The 27,801-nt window shown below is 42.0% G+C and overlaps 1 protein-coding gene across 1 annotated transcript in view; it reads left to right on the top strand.

Moving 5' to 3' along the window:
• Ryr3 (ryanodine receptor 3) overlaps positions 1-27,801 on the top strand; it is a 359,592-nt gene that overhangs the window by 164,811 nt on the left and 166,980 nt on the right. Inside the window, exons 29-38 of the mRNA XM_059258921.1 lie at positions 425-600; positions 1,803-1,839; positions 3,182-3,345; positions 6,535-6,700; positions 11,141-11,227; positions 11,640-11,866; positions 13,657-14,449; positions 17,296-17,496; positions 22,198-22,300; positions 23,097-23,234. Coding sequence (XP_059114904.1) covers positions 425-600; positions 1,803-1,839; positions 3,182-3,345; positions 6,535-6,700; positions 11,141-11,227; positions 11,640-11,866; positions 13,657-14,449; positions 17,296-17,496; positions 22,198-22,300; positions 23,097-23,234 — 2,092 coding nt within the window. The remainder of the gene's footprint in view (positions 1-424; positions 601-1,802; positions 1,840-3,181; positions 3,346-6,534; positions 6,701-11,140; positions 11,228-11,639; positions 11,867-13,656; positions 14,450-17,295; positions 17,497-22,197; positions 22,301-23,096; positions 23,235-27,801) is intronic.

Genomic DNA, 27,801 nt, shown 5'->3' with positions numbered 1-27,801 from the left:
GGGTTTTCTGGTCCCTTTCTGTAAGATGTTCTCATGATGCCCACTGACAATGGAAATCTTTGGAAAGATTTTCTTTCTACCACTTACCCCCCAATTTAGAAGGTCAACATTATGAGGACACCACACTATATCACCCAGACAGCCTTACCTCTCACTAGTATTTGTTCTCCATCCTTGGTCTTGTAGTGAACTTACAGGTGTGTTTTACATCACTAATTTCTCCAGCCAGAGAAGTTTCAAGTCCAGAGCTGAAGTTTCCTAGCAGACAAAGCCCACCTCTTGAATAGCATCATTTGCTTTATTGCTGGTGATATTCATAGTTTGTAGAATGTCTTGTTCTATGTTAGGTCGGTGAGAGACAGGAACAGGGTCAAGGTCACACCCTCCTATACATCAGGTTAAGGACTCATGGTAATGTTCCCAGGTTGTGAGGATTGATGGCACCATGGACAGCCCCCCATGCCTCAAGGTGACCCACAAGACATTTGGCACACAGAACAGCAATGCCAACATGATCTACTGCCGCCTGAGCATGCCCATCGAATGCCACTCCTCTTTCAGCCACAGCCCCTGTCTAGACAGTGAAGCCTTCCAGAAAAGGTAAGGGTGTGGGACAGTCCTGTAATTCTCAGAGGTACCATTTCTGCTTATTTTGTACTTAACCACAACGTAAGAAGTGAGTGTATGGTGGCCTCTCTGCCTTCAGTCAGGTAAAGAAATGAGGATGTAAATGGCTGGGGAGATAATTCTGTCTGTAAAGTGTTTGCTTGCTGCACAGCATAGAGACCTGTATTGGGTCTCCAGAACCATGTTTGTTTGTTTGTTTGTTTGTTTGTTTGTTTGTTTGTTTTTAAGAAAGATTGTGGCATATGCCTGACCTCCCAGTGCTAGAGAGCAGAAACAGGTAGATCTCAGGTGCTCACTGGACAGGCAACCTCTCAAAAACAAAGTAGATGGAGGCTTGTGCATATGTGCCTATACGTATGTGTGCATCTATACATCTATGTGCCCCTGCATGCATGCACAAATTTGTACCTGCACACATGCACACACAAACACACACAAAGAAATGACTATATAAGTGTGTGTGAGTTCATGCAAGGGCATGTGTGTATGGAGGTGCACACAAAATTAAGAAGCCCATGCAGCTAAACAGAGCAACATCTGGAGAGGATGTTTCTGCTTTTCTTGGACTCTCTGAGCTTGGGCCTTTTTGTGTTCATAATTCTTGGAGTTTGAGAGCAAAAAGACTGCTTCTGTGTGAAATGAGAAATTTCCAGAGGCCAATTGCCGTCTTTGCATAGCTATGGGCATTTCCCACCCTTGCCTCTGTGTGCCTCTTGAGTAATGTGATTTCTTCCCTCCTCATGAGGAATGGATTCCTTGCTGCCTTTCTTTCCTTTGATGTCTATTTTTAATCGCTGGTGTGTGCCTACTGTCTAAGCTGTCTCGTCCAAATCTCTCGTAGCAGTTCACTATCCACCAAGGTTTTGAATAAGCACAGCTGCTTGAGGGAGCATGGGAACCCATTCAGAGGCATCTCTACCTGTGTTATTACAGCGCCCCCATCCTCCTCCACATTAACTTACAAGCTGCAGCAGGGGGATGCTGGAAGTCATAGTACTGCCTATGGCAGCGGCTTACAAATGAGCAACTCCCAAGACCAATTGCAGTCACTTGTGTATAGAAAACTGCCAGTTTCCTAAACCTGCCTTGATCGTTAAAGGTAGATCAATTGCCTGTCAGAACTGTGGGGTTCTCCACACAACTGAATAGCTAAAATGTGGATTATCTCCCCCTAGGAAACAGATGCAAGAAATACTCTCTCACACAACAACAGTAAGTAAATATGCTCCATTATGGCTTTAATTATTTGATCTGCTCCTCCTGGTACTATGCCCCATACAGCAAAGATTTGTCTAGAGATCTTCTTTAATTGTCAATTATTCTGTCTCATAATATACATTTGGATGCTTCCAGAACATTTCTATGGTGTTTGTCGAGTAAGGGAAAGAAAGCAGAGCTCAACCTGGAGCTCCTAATTGGGCATCATGTGTCCTTGTTACCCATTTGCCACCAGGGACCCATCACTGCCTTTCTGAATGAAAGAAACATGAGTTGGAAGAGTTCCAATTAAATCCTTTTGTTTGCTCTTCTGTGTCAACTTCTATGAGTCGGTCCCCTGGTGTCTCTGTTCGGTGCCAGGAACAATCTTGCAAGCAATCAAAGAAGGGGCAGGAAGGCAGCCCAGAGGATAGAAGCTACTTCAGGTTCCTTTCCTCAGTGACAGTAGTCAGGGGAAAATGCTTCCTAGTTTCCTTCTTCCATTCTCCCTCAGCACCTGGTGTCCATGGGAGAAATACAAGCCACCCCTTCTGTAAAGTTCCCCTTGAGTTCATAAACTAAACAACACCAAAACCAAGATTCTTGCTGCAGGAAATCATGCCCCTGCTATTGTGGGCACTATGGCCCAGAACATTATGCATATTCCCATTTAATCTCCATTAAATTGACTTAATCACAACCCCTGTGAGATACGTGATACTGTGTACAGAGAAGACAAAAGACTTACCCAAGCTCACACAATAATAATCAGTTGTGCCAAAGGTTCAAGCCTAGGGTTTTTCTGACTATGCTTTTTTTTTGGCTTAGTCAAGAAAAATTTGGCATAGTATGAGTAAGTAAACCTACTCAGTGTCGTAAAGAAAGGAATGAAGTAGTCACCTTCCTTGGTGCCATAGCTATTACTATAATGTGGTGATAAGCCTCACAGATTGTATGATCCTCACTGGGAATTTTTATCCTCATCACTGCCTATGGTTGGCATAAAGGCCACATAAAGTGGGTTGGTGGCTGGGACAGAAGTATTTTCTTTTTCAGCTTCTTTCTCAAGACTTTGCATAAACCAAAGCCTTTCCTGAGTCTAGAGTGCAGCATGGTATACCTCCTCAACAGTGTGTTGCTTTAGCCAGACATAGTGACACAGACTCAGAAAGGAGGGACACCACAAGTTCAAGGCCAGCCTGAGCTACAAAGTGAGACCCAACTTGGGAAAAGCAAAAGAAACCTTCCATGTGTGCTTCTTCATAAAAATGAGCCAAGTGAACTACTGACTGACTTTATCCCTCAGCTCTCCTCCCCAGACAGACACCACTCACGAATTCTCTTATCCCCTCCACAGCAATGCTACTATGCTATCCGTATTTTTGCTGGGCAGGATCCATCATGTGTCTGGGTTGGATGGGTGACTCCAGACTACCATTTATACAGTGAAAAGTTTGACCTGAATAAAAACTGTACCGTGACTGTCACCCTGGGAGATGAAAGAGGTCGGGTCCATGAAAGGTAAGGGGGATCCCAAGAGGCTCCTTTCTCCCTACGATAGTCACTTACACCTCATCCTTCACCCCAGATAGAGAAAGCATCCCAGCCTGTCTTAAAAGGTGAACAGGAACTTAACTTTTAAAATCATGAAAGAAACTGGGATCACCATGACAGTGAAAGGGGAATGTCTGTAGAAACAGAGGTTCATTTACCACACATATAAATCACAATTCAGGGATGGGAGATAAAGATAGACAGTTGGGGTCAGAGAGCCCTCTTGCATTTGCTCCATAATTTTGAGGCAGGTCTCAATTTCTACAACATCAGAACAAGACAGAAAAATTCCCTGTGTGCCTAAGAGAAGCTAGTTTGGGGGAAACCGAACAGATGAATAGAAGCACACATCAAATGACAAGTCAGAGCACCTCATCCCAAGGGTTTATAATGTCTAAAAACATAAAGAATATAAAGGAGACATGGAAAACCCATTAATAACAACTAATGAGTAGAAATTAGGACTCTTTGGGGGAAATACGTTTTAGCCCCCACTGGGTTCTCCATTATCCACTGGCACTGCTCTCAGGGAAAATCTTTGCCTAGATGTGAAACTCGATCCTAATTAGTCTTAACAATAAAAACTAGAGTTGATAGCAGGGTGAAAGCTGAAAGATCAGAGAAGCAGAGCAGCCATCCACTAGAGACTTCATCTTACCCCTATGAAATCTCAGACCAAAATGGGGGCAATCCTGTCTCTACAAATCCTCAGACTGAATGGGGCAAGATCCTGTCTCCACTCACCTTATATTCCTGTCTCCAACTCCCTAGTGCTGGGATTAAAGATGTGAGCCACCACCACCTGGCTATTTCTCTTTTAGAGTAGTTCAATCTCCTGTAGTCGAGGGTGGCCTTGAACTCCTGATCTCTCTGCTTCCTCCTCCCAAGTGCTGGAACTGAAGTTGTGAGCCTCCCAGGTGCTGGGATTAAAGGTATGAGCCTCTACCTCCTGGGCTCTATGGTTAACTAGTGGCTAGCTCTGCCCTCGGATGTCCAGGCAAGTTTTATTTCTCAGAACACAAACCAGACATCATACAACATAGATGTGTCCCAAACATGACCTTAAAAAACCATCTGTTTTTTATGTGACCTTAAAAAACCATCTTATAATCTGTCTATTTCCTATCCTCTGGGCTTGGAACATCTTTTCTCTGTGTAGCCATGTATCAAGAGGTAGTAGGTTCTTCTTGGGTAGGCCTTCACACCCTACCAAGTGATGGATCCTTTTCAGTCAGTGTTTTTTATATAATAAAGCTCATCAAAAGCTGACCATCACAGGTAAGTCATAGCACCCTCAATGCAGACCCCTATGGGTCCATGATGAAAAGCACAGGCTCTGAACTCAAGCTTAGATAGTGACTAGGTTTGAAATGAATTCCCAGTCTCTTACTAGCCATGTGAGCTTGAACTCTGATTTTCTTATACATAAAATTAGAATAATTATTCAAATCCCAGAGTGCTGTAAGAAATAAATGAATTAATTCATAAAAGAATGCTTAAGACAGTGCCTTACCTCAAGTACTTGATAAATATCAACTATTACTGTCAGCACTTAAAGCAAGGCCTGGTGCATTGTGGTGATCAATAATTCTTAGTTCGTTGTCTGACATAATAAGCAATAAACACAAGATTGAGTTTTACATGTTTCAGGGTATTTTAAATTTGGTATCTTTAAAATATACATAAAGCCTGCCACTTCACAATGCACAGCTCAATACATCAGTAATTGAATTCTGTAATTTAAAAAGCAGTGATAACATGGCTTGAGTTCAATCTTTATAGAAATCTATCCATGGCTATAACTGGAAGCCATAGTTTGTAGAGGTCTCTGTCTAAGGGCACTTGTCCTGAGAAAGCAGCCCGATTGTTGCCCCAAATAAGAGAAAATGAACGGAAATGGATATGTACTCAGAAAGGGGACTTCCACTCACAGTAGAAAGTGGCAGACTTCTAGAAATAGAAGAAAACAGAATCTCTTAATCCAACCTGGATTTTCCAAAGAATAGCTCAGAGAGATAAACTGCCTTCAGGATTAGGATTCAAGGATCTGTCCATCACACAGTGCCGAATGCATGTTCTGGGTTCCTTCACACAACTGAGCACAGCAATAGGAACCTAGGTGAAGCCATATCAGATTAGTCTCAGTGTGTTTAAAGGGGTTTCTCTAGCATCAAATAGAAAATCAGTTATCCTTTAGCCTAAGAAAGGCTGCACCACATCACTCCAAAAGCCCAGGTCCTTCAGCTGTTGCAGCCCAGGTGAGCTGAGGAGGCAGGACTGACTGCTTCTTTCCGCTACCCATTGTGAGGGGCTCTGAGAATCACATTTCACATTGCCTATCTTGTCTAAATCTCTGTCTAGGTATAAATTTCTGCAATTAAGAAATGAGAGCTTGGGGTGTAGCTCAGTAGTAGAGCCCTTCCTTGCTCTGCATAGGATCCTGGGTTTAATTCCTGTCACCACAAATGTGAAAAAGATAAGAAATTTGGTTTGGGAGCCTTTAAAGGTTTTTGGTCATCACAGTTTGCTTTTAAGTGTAAAGGCCACATGGCATTCTACACTCTGAAAATTGGTAGACAGATAGTGAGAGAGGAACCTAAGTGGTTATTTAGCTATTTAGTTGTGTGTCTTGCAGACTTCTAGAGATCAGGAACATACAGTATAGTACAGTTCAGAGAGCTAAGAGGCCATTGGAGACAAGCAGTCTATCTAGACCCCAGTTGCCATTCCAAGGAATATTGGCCAACTTTTCAAGCACTTTAGGGCCTGTGACCCTGGATATCAGAAAGGGATACTGAACGCAGACTACTATTTCTGCTTCTCATACCAAATTCCTCTATAGATTTGCCTAAGGTTAGTCTCCTCTCTGTGTTTTGATTTTCTGTCCCTAAAATGGGAGTATTATCCTCCTTTGTATCAGAAGATTGAATTGCTAATGAGTTTGGGAAGTAGCTATCTGAATACTTGAGGTCTTTGGAAGGAGGCAGCCTGCCATATTGCCACATCTCCACACACAGTACTTCATGCCTGCGTAAATTTAGTTGTAGCTGAATGGTTTCATTCATAGAAAGGGTTCTGGGGCATTTTACAAGTGAGTTATGATTAGAAACCACCCAGACTATGTTCTGTAACTCCTCTCTTTTCTCTGGTTTTCAGTGTGAAACGCAGCAACTGCTACATGGTCTGGGGTGGGGACATTGTAGCCAGTTCCCAAAGATCAAGTCGGAGCAATGTAGACCTAGAGATTGGCTGCCTTGTAGATCTGGCAATGGGCATGTTGTCCTTCTCAGCTAATGGGAAGGAACTTGGCACCTGCTATCAGGTAGGTGTGGCTTCTGAGGCTGAGCTGTTGCTTTGGGCTTTGGGCTGGGATTTATGGTCATGTTCTTCATTCTCTTCCACGTGGACTTCATCATACTCCACCAAACAGTTGATGAGACCGTATGGTGTACTGGCCATTAGATTAACAAATAAACAAGAACAGAGTGATGATATTTTATACACAGAAAAATATATCTATTTACTGGGTGATTTTTATATACTGGTCATCTCTCAAGAGGAAACGGCAGCTTTTCCTTATTGAGCTCTGAAAGATTATTCATTTATTCCAAAAGTATTTCTCTGTTGCCTTTATACTGTCTGTGGTAGATAAGATGGGAGATTTAAAGGGTGAACAGAAATAGTTGTCACTTTAAGACATTTGCTTACTCAGAATAGAAACCTATAAAAATTGAAACAAGAAAACTATTTGTTGATATTACCTGGTAGTGCTTTATGAGCCTAGAGACCCATAGAGCCCACCATAGGAAATGCTATGCTGAGGGATTGTATTTCCAAGCATTCTCAATATTCTTAAACACAGGACAGTGAGTCACATATGTGGGTAGATAGAATTTGCTGAAGAAGTTATCTCTCCCATGAAGAACAATCAGCAGAGTCTCATTAGGGAAAAATCTTGGTTTTGAGGGAGTGAAGAGAACAGTACTCTAGGGAGGCACAATGGATCAACAGATAGAATAACAATTTGCTCTATGATTGGTAATGGGGGTTCCATTTGGAGAGGGAGGGAGGTATACATAGGAAATAGGGAACTATGGAAGGTCTCAGCATAAAAGTAATGTTCAGTAATTAAGGAAGCTAAACTTAGTCTCCTAGGGTCAGCAGTATAGATAACCACAGCAGATATGTAATACCCTGTTACTGTATAATAGATAAAAACCCTGATTCTTTGGTCAGCCCCAGGTCACAGTCTGTGGAATGAAAGGCTTTAGGCAACCAGCGGTCTCACCTCTGCTTGGGGAGATGGGCCCAGGTGTGTAGCAGACAGAACAGTCATTCCAGTTCTAAAAGATTCGTTAACCAAAAATGATGGGTGGACTGAACTTTGTCTGCATGTCAGGAGCAGCTCACCGACAGGGAGGCAGTTTACCTGTCTCTTCAGTAGTTCCTGCAGTGAATGGCACACTCAGAACCTCCTCCCATGAGGAGTACAGTCAACACTTGGCAAGCTTGACTGGCAGCTGGAGGGCCCAGCCATTTCCAGAAAGAAGCATTTGTGAAACCCGGCTCTGAGGAAGAAAGTAAAGTACTCTTCTAGTACTGACTATGATGCTTCCCTCAGCCCAAATCCCTCGAGAAGCTTTTATATACATTACTGCTGTCCTCCAGAATCCATTAGTGTTTTCCCATTACCTTCTGAAGTGAGCTGGATTGAAGGGTCCCTCCTGAGCTGCAGAGAATTCTGGAACATCTAACAACTTTCCCAACCAGTTGGACTTTGGAGATCTGCAAACATGAATGAATTAACAACAAAACAAGGTGGCGTTTGCAATAGCAGTGATTCGCCTACCTCTGAAGGGTTCATGAGGCTAACAAGATGTTACAACCAAGAGAAGGAAGCTGCAGCAGCTTCATCACATCCTGCACAGTGATTCCTAGGTAACATCAGGCAGGATGGATGGACCATTATTGTCTTTGAGCAGGGTGTGAACATGCTCTCCTGGGGCATCTTCTTTATTCTATACATTCAAACTCTTCTCCTACTGCTCAGCATTCTAGTCCCACAGAGCTTCGCTGGGTGGGACAGTGGCAGGGTTCTGCTGAGAACCCTTAGGAGGCTCCTACTCAGCTATCCCCTTCTAATCTCAGTGAGACAGAAGTGTGTCCAGCCATGTGTCTGGTCCCTGGCAGCTGGATCATTGTTATTCCACAGCTGTTGTCATTTTCATTTTTCAATTATCTCAAGAGGAACAGGACAGCAATATTTATACACTGGCCTTCAATTCAGAATGGACCAAGACAATGAAAGATTCTTTTAAACAGTGTTCCCAGGCCTCCCATCAAATGGTGCTAGGCAATCTGAAAAACCTTTCTCTCTCCCACTTAATAAAATCAGTAGAAAAATGAGGACTAAAATATACATTCAAGAGTCAGTCCTGAGTAACTGCCCCACATCAGGTACATAAAAGACAGAGAGAGCCAGTTGTGGGATTCAGATTTGTGAGAGAGTCTAGTTGTAGATTCTGGCCAGTTTCTAGGGCCTGACCTTCACACATGATTAGAAATGGGGTGTCTATCAACACAAGGACAAATAGATCAACCAGTGATTAAAAAAAAAAAAAAAAGAGCCTTAGCTACAAAAATGAAGGAAGTCCATGACAGCTGAAGTCCAGGTTCTGAGCATTGCACAGGAGCTGGGGGTGCCTTCTCCAGCTGGTCAGCTGTCCCAGGGCAGGGCCCAGCTCTGTGATCACTGTCCATGGAGCAGTATCTGGCACCTCATGAGCACTCACTGATACTTTGTGTTGTCAGACTAACTAACTTGGCTGGAAAATCACTTGTATCCACTTTTCTGCCTAACAAGTTGCCATAAAATTAGCAGCTTAAAACGACCTGCATCCGTTACTTCACAGGTCTGCTGGCTTACCGGGCACCTGAGCCCTCACAAGGCAAAAACCAAGGCTCCTGCTGGACTGAGCCAGGCTCTTCTCTGGAGGGTCTGGAAAGAACCCCTTTCTGACTTTTTCTGAGTTATTAATAGTACTCAATTTTTCATGTTGTAGGTTTATTGTTCTGAGGTTCTGTATCCTTGCTGACTGGTAACTGGGGGCACTCTCTACTAGCCAAGTATGCCTACAGTCCTTTCACATGGTCCCTCCATTTTCAAAACATCATCTTCTTATGACTCATATCTCTCTAACTTTCTCTTCTGCCTCCACAAAGGAAAACAAAATAAAACAAACAATAAAACCTCTGCTTTTAAAGGACCGTCGTATAATTACATAAAGCCTGCGTCTTCCTCCAGCTTAAGTTCAACTGGTTAGCAGCTTCTCTTGCACATGCATAATCCAATTTTCCATTAGCATAATCACAGAAATAAATCCCTCCAGAGCCTTCTAGAATTATTTTTACCACATCAGTGGTACCATTTTCTTTCCTCTTGTATACGCTGAGGAGCCTACATTTGTATTTTCTTCTTATTTTAGTCCTAAACAAAATTCTGCATTGTTCATCATGGTGAGAGGGTGCTCAGGACAAGAAAACATTTACTCTCAAGACTTTCAAAGCACTCCCTAAGTCAGGCATGAGGGGAGCCCTGGACTTGAGTTGAGCAGTTTATGAAATTTGCAATAAGCCATCCTTGAAGGGCCAGAAACCACCGCCTATAATGCAGCTTACTTCCAAAGCCAGTGTGTTTAGATGAGGCTCTTTTTCAAAAAGAGTGACAGCCTCCACATGTTTGGTACCTTTCTGTTTTCTAGATATAAAATGAAGGTTATAAGGGTAACGCACTCTCAGGGAATAGCCAATATAGCTACTCATCCTTGAATTTGTAGGCAGGGAGAGTTGGACAATTTCCCATTTACTTAATGGTAGTGGAAGAATGTCATCTAAGTTTGTATACATCAAAATAAACAAATAGTAAGTGAAGCCCCTGATGTCATATGCAGATGCCTCATGCAATCATGCAAGGTACGTTGGAAGCCAACCAGAGAATCTCAAACCCTTTAACATAAACGTAACAAGTGTAAGGAGTTAAAAAGGCTACAGAAGCATCCAGAGCATCCCAGGGAACAAGCAAGGTCCGTATTCCAACTAAGATCCTCAAGGTCTTTGCCCTTACAACATCAATTCTCAATTGTGATATGTGTCTGCCCCAAGCCCAGGACACTTGGCAATGTCAGACAACCTTGTTAATCATTAGGATTATGATGTACTCACAGGTACATAATAGGTACAAGACAAATGTCACTCACAACAGTATTGAAGTTAGCTCTCCCACCAAGTTATCAGTGCCAAAATCTCGATAAGACTAAGGTTAAGAATCTTGACTGCAGGGTATCCTGGATCTTGTGAACCTGCCATTTGCCTTCAGCAATGATCCCTGAGTCACCACCCAGACATACTACTGTTCAGTGACCATCAGTGCTGTCTCACTAGTGAGTAATAGAAGCTTCTGGCCTTATGACTCTGCTCCTGAACTCCAAGGAAAGCTGCTGGCTGCAAGTATCTAAGGAAGAAAGGGAAAGAAAGGATGCAAGGCATTTTATCCCAAAGCAGAAAGGATTTAAGGCCTCAAGCAGTGACAGTCTGAAGTAAAACAGGCCAGGTCTCCAGGAGTGTCGGAGCAGTAGGAAATGACCAGCCCGTTGTCTTCTCTTAGCTGAACTTAAATGGGATGACTGACTACTGTGGCCAGTGGCTTAGCAAACTGTGATTCCCATAGCCCTGGGCAAGCCTCTTGATTTGTTTTTGTTTCCAGGTGGAGCCTAACACCAAAGTATTCCCAGCAGTCTTCCTCCAGCCTACAAGCACTTCTTTGTTTCAGTTTGAACTTGGAAAACTGAAGGTATTTATCTGTCCCTTTGATTAATACCCATGCCAAGGGAAGACCAAAATGACCATCGTGGGGAAATCCCAAGCATCAGAAGGCAGGGAAGATCTCTTGCTTCTCGTTCACCTCCCTGCCTCTCTCAGGCCTCTATAATTTACTGAGAAGTCCCAATGACAGACTATATCTTCTCATTTTCCTTTTCTCTCACCCATTTTGGGCTGCTGAAAGGATTGATTACTTCTCACATAACCCATTGTGTACCATCCTAGTTAATGACGAAAGCCTTTGGAGATCCTCAGGATAGATAGTCCTTCTTTAACTTACACTAGTTATATTGATGACCATGAGCCAGGTGCATGATCCAGCAACTAAAACTCTCCCTATGACATGTCTCTTTTCTTCTTTGATGTCTTTCTACCTTCCCCAGAATACAATGCCCTTGTCAGCAGCCATATTTAAGAGTGAAGAGAAGAACCCCACCCCACAGTGTCCACCTAGGCTGGATGTTCAAACAATCCAGCCTGTGCTGTGGAGTCGCATGCCCAGCAGCTTTCTCAAAGTGGAGTCAGAGCGGGTGAGCGAGCGCCATGGCTGGGTGGTGCAATGCCTAGAACCTCTGCAAATGATGGCACTCCACATCCCGGAGGAGAGCAGGTACTGGAGGGAACCACCAAGGAAGGGACGGTCCTGGGAAGCCAGGAAGCTCCAAAGGAAACTAGGAGTATCTTCAGTGGACCCTAAGCTATCCCAAGATAACTGTTCATTCCCCACAATACATCAGTTCTATCCCTTTCCTTCCCCAATACCATCATTCGGTCAAAAACAGCAGAGAATATACCATAATGCCCCAGCCATGATACCTTCTGAAGGCCAGGAAATATTTACATGCTTTTAATTCAAATACAAGTGATACTGAAATATACATATATTTATTTTTACAAAAATAAAGGGCAGAGCTGGGCAGTGGTGGTGCACGCCTTTAATCCCAGCATTTGGGAGGCAGAGGCAGGCGGATCTTTGTGAGTTCTGGTCTACAGAGCGAGATCCAGGAAAGGTGCAAAGCTACACAGAGAAACCCTGTCTCGAAAAATAAAAAAAAAAAAAAAATAAGTAAATAAAGGGCAGAATGACCCATGTCTAGCTTGACTTGGAGAACTAGGAGTTGGGGTCCTTGCTTCCCTTTGTTAAGAGGATTGTGACTGGCTTCGATCCCAACACTTTCATTTTCCACATATGTGGTTTGGTAAGCTGCTCACATACTCCAAGCTGCAGCCATTTCAGCCATACTTCAAAAGAGAATCCCACCCACACTGTCAAGAGGGTAAGAATGAGGTTGTATGGGTATAATCCAGCACAGTTTCTGGCCATCTTGAGAACCAAGTAAGTTTCATTGCTGTGGATGTTATTAGCCCTATGTTCCTTGACTGAAAAAGTATGTGCATGGGGCTGGAGAAATGGATCACTGGTAAGGGCACTTGTTCTTGCAGAGGACCCAGGTTCAATTCCCAACACCCATGTGGTGGCTCACAACCATACATAATTCCAATTCCAAGGGGTCCAATGTCCTTTTCTGACCTCTGTGGACACCACAAATACACATGGTGCACATCAATATATGTAGGTAAAACACTTGTCTATATAAAAATAAATGTTAAAAATATAAAAGCAAAAGCATGTGCAGAAAGTGAAGGTATTTGATACCCATGGGACTCCCCTTTGGGGATCCCCTTGAATTATGTACCACTTACAGGACAGGAGAGTATGGGAAAATGAAAGAAAAGTATTGCATCGATCCTGGAACTCCATCTCTGGGCCTCTGTGAGCAAGAGAACACCACACAGGCAAGCAGGCTGCAGATGTCAGGAAGGAAGCACTCACTGGATTAGGCCAAGGAGTACCAGTTGGAAAAGTGTTTCCTCTCGGAACAAAAACGCAGATGGAAGGGTAGAAAGTCCTGTAGGTGCCACAGAGCTGGGCCATGCAGATAGTGTAGATTGGCAGTAGAAGCAACAGTGGGTGTGGTGATGGGCTTGGCAATGGGCGTGGCTGTGGGTGTGAGCTGCATCTTCTGGGAGGCTTGTGTCAGGAAGCAGATCAATTTCAGATAAGAACGTCAGGTCATTGTCATATTCCCAAGTGTCTTTCTCCTTGGGACCTTAGGGCTTCCACCACCTTTTTGATTTTTTGATATTTAATAAGCCAATGTCTTACATTTCCCAGGATTTTTAGAATATTGTATTGAGACAAGGTGGATCGTTAGTAACTGGGGTGTGGATTATAGCTCAGAGAGGAGGAATACCCTGTTAGGGAAAGCATGGCAGAGATTTCTGTCCCTTCTGCCTTCGCTGAACTGGTTGAGATCCTTGGGGTTTTACAGGGCAACTACACTGAATTCTGACCCTTGCTTCTCACTGTGGAATGGTCGATTGCTTTGTCTCCCTCAGGTGTGTGGACATCCTTGAGCTCTGTGAGCAGGAGGACCTGATGCAGTTCCATTACCACACCCTGAGACTTTACAGTGCTGTGTGTGCCCTGGGAAATAGCCGAGTTGCCTATGCCCTGTGCAGCCATGTGGACCTCTCACAGCTCTTCTATGCCATTGACAACAAGTATTTGCCCGGCCTCCTTCGATCTGGTTTCTATGACCTGCTCATTAGCATCCACCTGGCCAATGCTAAGGAGAGGAAGCTGATGATGAAGAATGAGTACATCATCCCCATCACCAGCACCACCAGGAATATCCGCCTATACCCAGATGAGTCCAAGAGGCATGGACTGCCTGGGGTGGGCCTGAGGACATGCCTTAAGCCAGGCTTCCGGTTCTCTACTCCTTGCTTCGTGGTGACTAATGAGGAGCATCAGAAGCAGAGCCCTGAGATTCCCTTGGAGATTCTCAAGACAAAGGCTCTAAGCATGCTGACAGAGGCTGTACACTGCAGTGGGGCCCATATCCGAGACCCTGTGGGGGGTTCTGTGGAGTTCCAGTTTGTGCCTGTGCTGAAACTCATCGGAACCCTCCTAGTCATGGGCGTTTTTGATGATGATGATGTTCGTCAGATTCTCCTCTTGATTGATCCCTCTGTGTTCGGGGAGCACAGTGGGGAGGCGGAAGAGGGGGCAGAAAAAGAAATGACCCAAGTAGAGGAAAAGGCAGTGGAGGCTGGAGAAAAGGCCAGCAAGGAGGCTCCAGTCAGAGGCTTGCTGCAGACCCGATTACCTGAGTCTGTCAAGCTGCAGGTAACTGGGAACAACACACGTGCTCTGGTAAAGTGCCCTGGAGGGAGAGAAGAAAGCCTGGGTCTGGGGGACTGTGGGCACATGCCTGAGTCTGCTACTGGAGTAGAGGTATGCAGAGAGTCCCTGGAGTGTGATGCCTATTTCCATGGGATACACACTCTAAGCTTTCCCAAGTCAACATGAAAATGCCAACCTTTATCAGTAAGATACATTGAAATGTTTAGACATCGTATAGAAGTCTCTTCTGTTGTTGGTTGCTTTTACTCTTTTTGGGAGGCCCACAACCCAGCTCCCACGTAAATCACAAATAGAGGCTTTTTATGGCTTATGAAATCACAGCCTTAGTTTGGCTTAGTTTCTAGCCAGCTTTCCTTAACATAAATTATCCCATCTACCTTTTGCCTCTGGGCTTTTCCTGTTCTCTTACTTCTGTAAATCTTACTCCTACTCTCTGGCTTACTGTGTAGCTGGGTGGCTGGCTCCTGGAGTCCTCCTCCTTCTCTGGCTATTTCTTCCTTTTCCCCTCCATCTCTTTTCCTCTCCTCCTTCTCCCAGATTTCTCCTACATATTCTCTCTACCTGCCAGCTCTGCCTATCCCTCTCTCCTGCCTTGCTATTGGCTGTTCAGTTCTTTATTAGACCAGTCAGGTGTTTTAGACAGGCAAAGTAACACAGGTTCACAGGGTTAAACAAATGCAACATAAACAAAGTTAACTCCCCTTAAAATAATATTCTATAACACTCTTCGCCAGTGTTGGGTTCACCCATGTCTCTGAGTCTTTGAGATGTAAATGATTATCTTATCCATGTTTAGCAAAAGGGATAAGATTCTGGTTGTAACCAAAGTAACCCCCAAGGAACTGACTCACAGGACTGTCACACTCATCACCCATTCTCACTGAGCTACGTTCTTGCACTAATATGATGGAGCCCTGCTGACCCAGTATTCACATATCTGTTACCCAAACTAAGGAGCATGCTGCTGGTACCACCTAAGAGCCTTCAGCTCCAGCTGAAGCAATGCTTCCTCGTGTAAGCTAGTATGATCCATATCCTAAGGATGATAACCTTTGTCTTCTGAGCACTGAGACAAAGAGGAAAGATGAACAGTGAGCCTGGGTCAGCCATTCCTAGGATTTTACTCCCCCTCTGCTGCTTACTGGATTTGTAAACTCACCAAGTCAGTAGCCAGCCAAGACCTTAGAGTTATTATCTGTAAAACAGAAGTGATACAAAAAGATAATGCCAAGTATATTTTCATGAAATACGTGAAGTATGCTCTGTCATAGAATGTGCTGTAGTGAAGTAATCTATGATAAAAGTTCTCTCTTCTGATATAATGGGATTTGTACATAGTTAATCAGGATATTGAGCATAGAGGAGAAATGTAGCTTATGTATAATCACATGGACAAACACACACACACACACACAACTACACCTACACCTTAGCATTTTATTAAATCTTTTAAGGGTGCTGCTGTGATACAGAGCCAAGATCTTTTCTTTGGTGTAAATCCCCTGACCAGTACTTGAAGTTCTTCCATTTTACATTTGACCTCTGACATATAGCATCTATGATTGCCATTTCGGGGATTTTAGGGTGAACGTGAGAGATCCAGTCGTGCACTGCATAATGACACTTCAGTTGACAATGGACCACATAGATGAGAGTGATCCCATGAGGTGACACCATCTAAGAGAGACTAATCATCAGTTGATAAAATTTCTTCCCACGGAGAGATGTAAGCAACATCTCTATCCCTTCTCCTAAGGTCCCGATAGCAAACTAAGACATGATTCCACTGAAGTTCACACTGCAGAACTGGTGTGTTTATTGGGCTTCCTTACAGAACATAGGTGAGGAATTACTTAGAGGGGTCTGGGTGCTCCTCCCCACACCGGCCACACCTGGGAAGTCTTTACCCAGGAGGAATGAGGTCCTCCCTGTAGCTGTGTAGATGGAGCTCCTTCATCTTTTCTGGCCTATGCACTCTAGCCCCCCTCCCTGAGGCCATGTGCAATTAAGGCCATGTAGATGGCATCATAGGAAATGGCTAGAGAGTAAGGTGAGGGTCTTTTGACCCTTTCTGTCCCTCTATGAAGGAACATAAATAGTCAGCAAGCCCAGCTTGGAAAATTCTTTTGTAAGGGGACTCAACTGAGCTCCCCAAGATGGAGATGCCTTGGTTCAGAGGATAGTCACTCACAACACTTAGTATGTGATGTTTTCACCATGGTGAGATCCCCTAACTGTGGATGCATCAGAGCGCATCCTTGTCACTGAATCAGGACATCACTAGAAAACAAAAACACTTTCAGACTTTAATGATTTTCCCCAGCTTTTTACAGTTTTCTCACACCTAGCATTTCTTTTTAAAACAACTTAAATTTACAGAATGATAAGATTATTATAATAACAAAAGAACTAACCACAGTTGAGCTGTGCAGTGAGCAGCCACCAGAGAAGATGAGTTGGGGAACAAGCTTTTCAACTTTCCCATCTTCTGCTGATGGAAGGTTGGAGAAAGGAAGGCAATGCTCACATGAGCATTTTGATGCTGGTTTTCATACATGACTCCTGAGGGAAGTACTTTCTAGAAGATGCTATTTTCAGGAAGTTCATTTCTCTCTCATTCCCTGGCCTCAGTGGCTGAATAATTCACCTCTAGATTGAGGCAGACTTGGATTCAGTAGCTTCATGGTTACTCTATAACACTAGATGGATCACTGCACTTAACCTGAGTCTCAATGTTATCATCTATAAAGCAGGGTACTGGCAACTTCATCTGTGTGCATTAAGTGCATTCTACACAGATGTATACATACACATACTTTTTGTTACAGATGTGTGAACTCCTCAGCTACCTCTGCGATTGTGAACTGCAGCATCGAGTAGAAGCTATTGTGGCATTTGGTGACATTTACGTGTCCAAGCTTCAGGCAAATCAGAAGTTCCGCTACAATGAGCTCATGCAGGCTCTGAACATGTCTGCAGCCCTAACCGCCCGAAAGACAAGAGAGTTCCGTTCACCACCGCAGGAGCAGGTGAGTCCCATCCTGAGCTACATTCCAATTCCTATGGAAAAGGGTACATGAACCCTCTGTGTTATCTTCAACAGACTGAAGAGCTATGGAAGCCAAGAAGAATCACCACAACACCAAGAGATAGGCTTGAGTCCTAAGTAAATAATGACTGGGGAGTACTTGCCAATTATCTTGGCGGGGAGGGGGGGGACTTTCTAAATTGAGCATAACACAGAGCTTTCTTCTTCCACCCTCCCCTCCCCTATGTATACCTCTACTAATTAGTGGAAAACCAGAGGAGTATTGAGGTTCAACAGAAATCTCAGCCACCATTCACTACTCAGGAGGATGTTGCTAGCCCTCCTGGAAACCCCTACCTTTCTATCAGAGACTAGAAGGAAGTAGTTGGTGTGCCCTGGTTTGTGAGAGTTGAGGTGCAGCGTTTCTCATCCATCTGACATGTCCAAACCCCTTTAACTTATATTTGCATTAAGCCTTCCTAGCCCCATGAAGCATGGAGAAAAAGATTCACTGTGAGTCATATTTTGTGATGTGTTCTGTAGAACCCACTTGTGGTTGTCACTGCTGAGAGAGAAGGTGACTTTGAGATGAGTCTAAATGAGGGAATGGCATCTTGTGGTATAATAGTGCTATCCAGGCTGGCTGGCCACTGTTCCCTTAGTGTTCAAAAGTAAGGTAGATCCTTCAGTGAAGAAACCAGTTCTGCTTTTAAACTACATCTTTGAATCTTATAAATTTTAATAAGCAGCCTATTCATTGTTATCAATATAATTACCACTATTTTATATTAATGGCACAACTACAACTTCATTCAATTACTTTCCCAATCTATTTTATGGAACATAGTTATTTATATTGTCTTGCCAATGAACCACATATCTTAGCTTTTGAAAGACTCATGAATGATAATGCCTAAAGAGAAGACAAAGCTAGTTATCTCCCTAGTTGCAGAATGAAAGTCCTTGGGACTGACTGAAATAGATATGGTACTGTACCAAATGCATGAGTATGCTGTTTCTCCAACTGCCACCCAAGAATTACTCAAGGATATTACAAATACTATAGGCTGCTCTGAGACTGGTGGTGGGTATGAATGTCCCCCATGACACTGAGCAAATGATGCTCTTCCAAACTTTTATGGATAATTGGAAGACAATAATATAGAGATTATAACACCAATATTGGCTTCACATAATGGCACTCCAGATCTTTTCCCCATCGCTCACATGTGGTATTGGGTTCTTGACCCCTTTGTCTCAGTTTTTTCTGCCAAGTATGGGTAATGTTTATATCTCTAGCCAAGGTTTCTTCTTAGGATGCCATGAGGCAACTTATTTTAGACTGCTTAGCAAGGTATCTGCCATTGAGTAAGAATTCTGTAGCTGTTCCCTAAACTGCCAGTAGTTTTAGTATTAGAGAAATCTGCAGCCTCACACCTTCTTCTATGGCCTTCTGCCAGTGGCCTGGTGAGTGGAGGTCTCACATTTTCTGACATCTCTAACCCAACCATTACCATCCACAGTGTCTATGGTCTAAACATCTCCTTTTCTCCATTCTAACTTCAAAGTTTTTCTTCTACCCTCACTAGAACTTCCATTGCCTCCTCCTCCGGGCATCTAAGTAGAGAAACCATTCAGAAATCTGTAAGTTGACTTCTCCCTTAAGGCATAGACCAATGTATCACTGCCTGATAGGCCACTGGCTCCAATCCATCTTAAAGAAGGTCACCAGAAGAACCTAGTAAGTCAGATCACTTAGCCCTTTCTCTGGGATCTCTGACTCAGTTGGCCTGGGGTAAAGCTCAGAGTTTTTCATTTTTAGCAAGTTTTCAGACATTTTTTTATGCTGATGGCTTTTTAAAAAAAAAGCAAAAGAATTCATCTGCTCCATCTCCACCCCTTCCAGAGGAGACCTTACCCACAGAGTTCTCAATGAAAGGAAATGTTTAACATCATTGAAAGACAATTCAGATCAATCGCAGAGGTTAGAGATGCAGAATCACTTGGAAAATTGAATGCATGGAAATTGGAGTCTTAAAGGATGATAATTTTTCACAACCTGTGAGGAAAAAAATAGAAGTTATAATCCTCAGAGTATTCAAAGTAATGGAGGAAACCATGGGGAATAGGAACAATATGAAAGGAAGGTAAATCGAAGACTTGCTCCATGGTTTGGACAAAGCGGCTGCTTATGGTCACCTCCCAAAGGCCTTTGGGAGAGGGGAGGACATGACTCGTAGAAACCCTGTTTGGTCTGCCCTTCCACCCACCTTTTAGTTGTGTGCTCTTTCAGCAGGTGAGGCCCTTCCTAAGTTTTGTTGACAGGAGGAGGAGTCTTTCAATAAAGAACTTCATTTTGTACTCTGAAACCATATCTCACAACCTTATATTAGTTTAATAAACAGCATATCCTACCTTGTTGATGTAATTAGTGTGATTTCCCTTTTCCAAACTATTTTGTGGATAGTATTTAATTACAAATAATACCTCTACCTACTTACACAAAGATTTGAAAGAGAAGTTCTGAGTGAGAGACTTCTGAATCATGTTAAAATTTAGTAAGATATTAGAAATTCTTCTAACCATGAAGTCCTCAACAGTTAAAGGGAAGCTCTATGCCTGGTGGTTGGGATAGAATGGCTGAATCACAAAGAGGAAAAAAATAACCTCTAGCTCTTCTGCAATTTTTCCACCTGATCACTGACCCGTATGTAGTTGTGGGCCTGCAGGAAGTATTCTAAAGTCCAGGAGCCTAGCCAGGAAACAGAACCTTCACTGACCTCTGCTAACACCACTTTTCATGATTAATGTACACAGCAGAACAACTGCCCCACTTTATCACTAGTGGGGATCGAACATTTTCCATGACACTTTGCAGTGGTTACATTTAGAAATACCTTTACATTCAACACTGCTTCAGGATTGCAGGGTCTCCAAGAGTAGCCACTAGGTCGCTTCATGACAGCTAATGATGAAGTACATTTATTACTGTAAAACAGAATTTTTTGGCTTTAATAAATGGACTTCACCACTGTCATTTCTCTCTGTAAGTTTTTATGTGTTGTTTAAGATATTAATCCGTAAATTAGTTGTCTCACTAAACTGCAAGAAAACTACATAGTAAATAGAAAACCATCAAGAATAGAATAATAAAAACAAAAAGAAAAGCAGAGGTAGTGCAGAACATAAATCTACACCTCAAAACTAAAACCTAAATGAAGCCCCCTATACGTAACATGAAAAGCTAACTGAAAGAAATCTGTTGAGTATATATTATAAACAACTAAAACTCTAGACATCTGTTGAGTATATATTACAAACAACTAAAACTCCAGAAATCTGTAGAGTATATATTGGAAAATGTTTAAGTTGAAAAATGTGCAAAGCACTCCACCAGCTAATTTTCAAATGGGTAATTACCTGGTAGAAAAACGGAGAGAGAGCATGAGAAGAAAAACTTTACAAAATATGAAATAAAATTAGTCTTAATGCATGGAAAATAAATTTCAACCTCACCAATTAAATGCAAATCAAAGCAACAGGGATATGATATGCTTCACCCATTAAACTGGAAAATATTTGAAAATGTGTTAAGCTCTCATTACTGTAATAGAGATGCCAAAGTAACACACACTTACATAAATTTGGAATAATGCAAATTGTTGTGAGATTTCTGGGAAGCCATTTATAATTCATATCAGAAGCCATTAAAATGTACAGACCTGTTGCTCCATTTATTTTGCTTCCAGTAGTTTATCCTAAGAAAATGATCTGAAATGTGAACAAAAAGCATATAAAATATTCAAAGCAACTATGTTTATAAGAAAAACAAAGACAAGTCAGGAGATGGTCTGGTGTGTAAAAGCACTTGCCACACAAGCATAAAGATGTGACTTTGAACCCCTGAAACTCTCATGAAAGCTGATGCACAGTGTGAGCATCTGTAATCCCAATGCTCATAGGGAGAGAAGGAAAATGGAGACAGAATTCCTGGAAGTTCACAGGCCAGCTAGCCTGATGTATGAAGTGAAAACTAAAACAACCAAGACCCTGTCTCAGATAAGATGGAAGGCAAGGACCAACCCCTGAGGTTGTCTTCTGACCTCCACATGCATGCCATGGCTCATATGTGCCCACATTCTAACACACACACACACACACACACACACACACACACACCACCACCACCACCACCACCACCACCACCACACCAGGTACTCACAAAAAATAATAAAAGTAGAAACAAGCATATCATAGCAGAAACTTAATTTTACATAAATTTGTATCTATCCATAGAGTGAAATAAATAATTTTACCATTTTAAACTCATGTTAAGAAAATGTCCCAGACAAAGTCAGTCAGAAATTGGATTTTAAGAAAGTTTATATAGAGAGTGTGGTTTGAATTTGTGAAGCTATGCATAAAGTCTGAAATAAATTTCCTAATATTGTTAAGAGGACTTAACTTTGGGTGATAGGAATTTTCTACTCTAAATATTCTCCAAATTCTGTACAATTAATAAGCAGCCTTTAGTATAAGAAAAAAAGAGAAAGCTACTTTTGTAGGTTGGCTACTTTTACTTCTCCCACCCTCCAAAAACTTTTAAATAAAAAATTCAAAGACTGTTTTGTGTCTAAGGCATGATCTGAGCTCCCATGGCTGACATGGAGACTGACTAGAGATTGCTCTTTTGCCCTCACAGATCAACATGCTCCTCAACTTTCACCTGGGAGAGAACTGCCCTTGCCCAGAGGAGATCCGAGAAGAGCTGTATGACTTCCATGAGGACCTTCTGGTTCACTGTGGTGAGCTTCTGAGAGATGAGCTAGAGCTCCATCTTCCTTTATTAGAATGCCAGTGAGGGGTTGAGAAGTTACTCTTATGTCTGACCTTCTGGTACCAATTGTTCAAACTACATGTGTTAGAGAAGACACAGGAAGTGTCCCTGGCAGAATGAGAGACTGAAAATGCTTTTATCTAAAAAGAATCTTTGTGAGGATACAGAGAGGGAGTGGGAAGGTCTTTGTAGTAAAGAAATAAAAAGGTGAGGGGTGGGGATGACTGACTCTATACCTCACCTAGTTCACTTGCAATGGTACTGATATCATATTCTCCCAGCCAAGCCAAGATTGTGGTCCCTTTTCTTTTTAGCTATTGTAATTTTAAAAAAAAGTGGGTATCAATGTCTTCTCTGAAGGATTCTAAGTCATGGGTTCCTACTTTGATGCTTATCTACTGATTTTTAAGTGGGTGGTGGCATTTATGATTCTTATACATGGGTAAATTGAATAATATGTAGAAAAAAAAGCTGAGCTTCTCATTTGAAATAATAAATGCTAAAGTATTTCTAGAGACACTAGGGCCCTTTTTAACATAGGTTAGAAAAAGTAAATCTTTGGGATTAAATTTATTTGCTGTTCTGGGACACAGAAAACCATATATTTTAGCAACTACTTGAAAGGCATAATGCAGATAAATATTCTTGGGAGGCTGCCTGTAATCTCTTGAAAATGTTTCAGAGGATGGGAAATTGCCTTCTTATGCTCTTCTTAACTCTTAATGTACTGTTTGGGTTTGCACTCTGTTTCTGTGGCTTGCTAGGAGTTCCCTTGGAGGAAGAAGAAGAGGAGGAGGAGGACACTTCTTGGACAGGAAAACTTCGTGCTTTGGTGTATAAAATCAAGGGCCCACCCAAGCCAGAGAAGGAACAACCAACAGAGGAAGAGGAACGGTATCCTAGTAAGTGACACTGTCTTTCAATCACATTGCTCACACCTCTGTGCTCTTCTGAGACTTAATCATGGTAACTGGTTCTCTCACATACACTCTAAGACACTTGAAGGCTGTTGAATGCCAAAGTAAACATTGAGCTTTGTGTTGTCACTGTTGTTAGTCAGTGTTATGGACTTTTTTTTTCTCTGCCTTTCCTGTGATCCAAGGAATTACCTTTTGGACTTCTCTGACACCTCAGAGATCAGCTGTCTGGTATCTGCTCTTATTGTCTGTCTACTTAGAAACTCTCACACAAATTCTGATCTTTCTTTCAACCTCTAAGTGTTGTTGATTTCCCTCACTTCTGTTTGCAGTTACCTAAGCAAGGAAAACTACTCCAACCAAAGAAGTTAAACAATAGTGAAGCAGGATGTGTAAACAAAATTAAAGGTCTCTTCTTATTCTCTAGTATGGTGTTAAGATTGTGACAGCCTGAATCTGTTTTTTAAGGATGGCAACTATTGTCCCAAGCCATTCCTCTCTTCTTTGCACAGTAGGTAATCTCAACCATTTGGTCCATGTTGAAAGAAGAGCACTGACTTGCCTGACTATCTCTAAATGAGTTAACATTTCAAGAGACAGATTGTCTGAACATTATATGTAATCAATCTGCTCCTTGCTACAAATTTGACAAATTTATCATTTGTCTAAAGTAGAAGTGTCCCAGGTTCAATGTCATCAGTTTTTATTTTAGTCCCTGTTCCTATCTGTCTTGGAACACACTTGCAGATCACCTACTAAAGAAATAGACTCTCAAGATATGATAGGTGCATCTAGGATAGCACTTTGGGGGTTCACACTTCTTATCACCCTTTATATTAACCTTTCATCTTTGTCAGAATATCTCTGAGGGGAATAGATTATTCCCATATATCAGTGGGAGCTTTGAAGCCTCTGAGAAAATATATGGTAACATGACTCTGGCAATCCTGGTCAGTCCTGTCCTATCACCATAGAAAGGTTTTGACTTTGAGGGTGAGCCAACTGGGTTGTAAAGCCAAAAAATAGAAATAAAAATAAGTGAGTAGAGACTCTCTTTGTGGTTACCACCAAATAAGTACTGCAAATAGCTTGCACTGGCCCACATCTCTCCTATAGCACCTGCTGAGAATTGATTCTGGAAGTGGATGCTTTTTTGACAGTATGTTATGAAGAGCATTCCCACAAAGTGACCATGTCGTATAAATGAATCAAGTCAGTCAGATGAAATCGTTCATCATCTGCCTCTATGAAGTCTCACACTGAGGATAGGTTCAAACACCACAGATTACTTCCTGCACAACTGCTCCTCAACCCTAAAGGAGACAGATCATGTTCTATCTGCTTGGATAGAACATGCACACCTGCCAAGCCTGTCAGATGGGACTGCAAGGGTTCACCATGCTGCCTTCCTCTCACATGTGCTTATGACACGTCCAAGTTTTGTGTCCTGAGCCTTCTGAGGTCCCAAAAATAAAGGAAATGGTCAATCAGTTCAAGTAACACTGGTTGCTATTATGTGGGTTCCCTGTAGAATGTTCCAGAAGCATGGCTGGAATGATATTTTAAGATAAAGTCTAGGAAGTTGTTTAATACCCCTCTAGAGAATTGTTTTTCATTGGATCATATGGAGGCAGTGTTTCTAAATGTACAGCCAATTGTAAAAATGGTTATAATCCTATAAATTACTGACAGATTGTCCATGTCACTATTTACATGATTTATCTTGACAAAATAATACAAATTTAGGGGAATATAGTAAATTGACAATTTACCAAATGCATTCATATATGCTAGTTACTAATGTTCCTAACAGATATTAGCTTTCTTCATTTTTTCAATATTCAGTTGAGAGAAATAAGACTCAAAAGAATCAAGAGATACTAGTTCAATGATTCTTCCTTCCATCTTGTATCCAGAAAATTTTCCTGGTGACTTATTAACACAAATCTGATATAACTAAATCAAGTGAAGCTGTGACTTTACTCCAGGTGTCTACTCTTCCCATAGTACCACACCACACTGCTTCTACACCTGAGATTAAAAACTGTTGGGAGTGATCTATGATAAAAGTCAGGGGGGCTGGAGAGATGGATCAGTGAATAAGAGCACTGACTGCTCTTCCAGAAGACCCAGGTTCAATTCCCAGCACCCACATGGTACTTCACAACTGTCTATAACTCCAGGGTCCAATACCTTCACACATACATGCAGGCCAAACACTAATAAAATAAAAAGAAATAAATTATGATGAAAGTCAAAACCCAGTACCACTCAGTATTTTAACACTGGAGAGTTAGTGATGCCAAAGATTTGAACTGGAAATCTTCAGGTAAGGTGGTGGTGACCCCTCCCTGAGATTCACTTCTATAAGCTGTTGGTGTGGATCAGATGGGCTCAGGAAAGAGAGAACAAAATGTTCTGAAACTCGTTTGAATGCTGCTAAGTAGCTCTGTGTTAAAGAGATTTGCTTAAATTAACTGCAAGCCACACCATCAGTGAAAACTATTACAGTATTATCAAAGAGCTATATGATAATGAAATGATAGATATAGCAGCAGCCCATCATACTAGGTCACATTTTTATGTCTCTGTCTAACACATCCATAAGAGAACCCTTGCATGCTAAGACTGGACTGCAAACTGCCGTTAAAACAGGATTTCCTTAAATATAAATGTGTAGCTGTAGCAACTGAGTTATTTCTCCAGAAGAGACCAAACAGCTGTTTCTCTTGAATTCTAAAGTTAAGAAAATGAAAATCACTATCATATTTTACAGATGAAATGTGATACACTTATGCCTTCTCCATGGGAGATGGTTTTCCTCGTCTTTTCTGTACACAGAAATGTCCCAGAGGATATTATGTTCCCAAGTAATACAAGCAAAGGAGACAGAGCCCCCTGCTGACATTAGGGACCTTTTGCTGACCCACTGTAATTCAGCTGTGGAGAGCAGTGTGAAGAACTGGATGTAGGAGTGGGTCTGTCTATCAGAGGTGAACCGAATTCTCTTCTCAGCCCGTGCTGTTTGCACAAACTCTGCCTTTCACAGAGCTGAGCTGACATTCTTATCCCTAAGACATACTTGTTTTCCTCTGCTGCTCTCTGATAAAGATCAGACCAGGAGTGTCCCTAGAGATGACTACAAATCCATCAAGTCCCAAAGCTGCCACTTGGGGAAGCTTGTACATTGTCACTGAATATATAACAGCTCCAGGCCAAAATTCTCTCCAGTTGAAGGCTTGTTTGTGAATACTACTGGGCAGAGAAAGTGCTCTTTACAGCCAGAATAAGTCCTGGCCTCTGGTACAAATGAATGCCTCGTAAGATCACTATACCACTGGTGGAGAACATAATGATGGCTCAGGTGACATCATTAGATTTATTTTCTAAAATTTCTAAATTCTTTCCAAATAGCTGTTCCATAAGGACACACAAACACACACCGAGCAGGTAGAGAGTCAGCCCTCCTCTGTGAAGTCTTTCTTCTAACTTTGTTACCCTCCCTCCTGACCCAACATATCATGTAAACTCCAACAGGACATACTTCCCTCCTTAGATGGGGTTTTCATTCACCTTTCCTTATTGTGTCTTAATGTGTGAAATTTTTTTCTATATTCATTCTATTGACCTAACTATCTTTTTTACCTCTAACAACATACTGCTCAGTTTAAGGCTCACAAACATGGAAAAGTGAGGTCATGGATGTAAAGGTGGAATTGTGTCTAAATAGATACTCTTACAGTAATGAGAGTTGTTTGTGATGTTGAAATACAGATGCACTCCATGGCTAGAGGAGGGTTTGGAAGTGTTATAAAAGTGTGAACAGGTAGGTAAAATAGGAAAGAAAAGCATTTAGTTGAAAACGCTGGTCAAAAATGCCAAAAGACAGGAAAGTTTAGGCCTGAATTCAGGCATAGCAACAGGTTAGGGTGAACAGGTTAGGGAGCTGAATGGGTTGTGGTGGGGATGTAAAGTGATTCAACACTGTTTTGAAGAATTGCTAATAAAACTGAATTCATCAGTACAATGTTCTCATTTGCTCTATAAGACTTGGCCCTGGGATTTCAGGGGTGGAAGGAAGCATGTGTGTGGCACCCACTTTAGCTTGTGTCTATCACTTCTCACAATAACAATACACAGCATTCACTCTCATCTCTATGTTATAGTTAAAGAAACTGAAGTAAAGAAAAATTATCCAAACCATACAGTGGTGGATTGATCTTCACATTGCTATTCCTGTATGCATTCATTACTTAGAAACGTCGTGTCCCCTGTAAACAGTGACTGTGAAAGTTTCTTAAAAACTAAATCATTAGTTTGTTCAGCAGTAGTGAAGTGGTTATGATGTACAGGGCTCTAAAATTAGGCAACCTGGTCTTAAATTCTTGTTCTGCCTCACTTCTATAAGGTTAAACACATGACAGCTTTGTGCCTCAGTTTTCTTTCCTGTGAAGTGAAAAGAGTTTAAGTACTTACCTCATTGGGTCACTATAAGAATTAAGTTATTTAGTAAATGCAAAGTATTTTAAAGTGTATCTGGCACAGTTTTTAA

Source organism: Peromyscus eremicus, chromosome 4 (assembly GCF_949786415.1).
Source record: "Peromyscus eremicus chromosome 4, PerEre_H2_v1, whole genome shotgun sequence".
Classification (NCBI taxonomy): Eukaryota; Metazoa; Chordata; class Mammalia; order Rodentia; family Cricetidae; genus Peromyscus; species Peromyscus eremicus.
The sequence above is the reverse complement of the archived record's forward strand: the minus strand, read 5'-3'. Positions and strand labels throughout refer to the sequence as shown.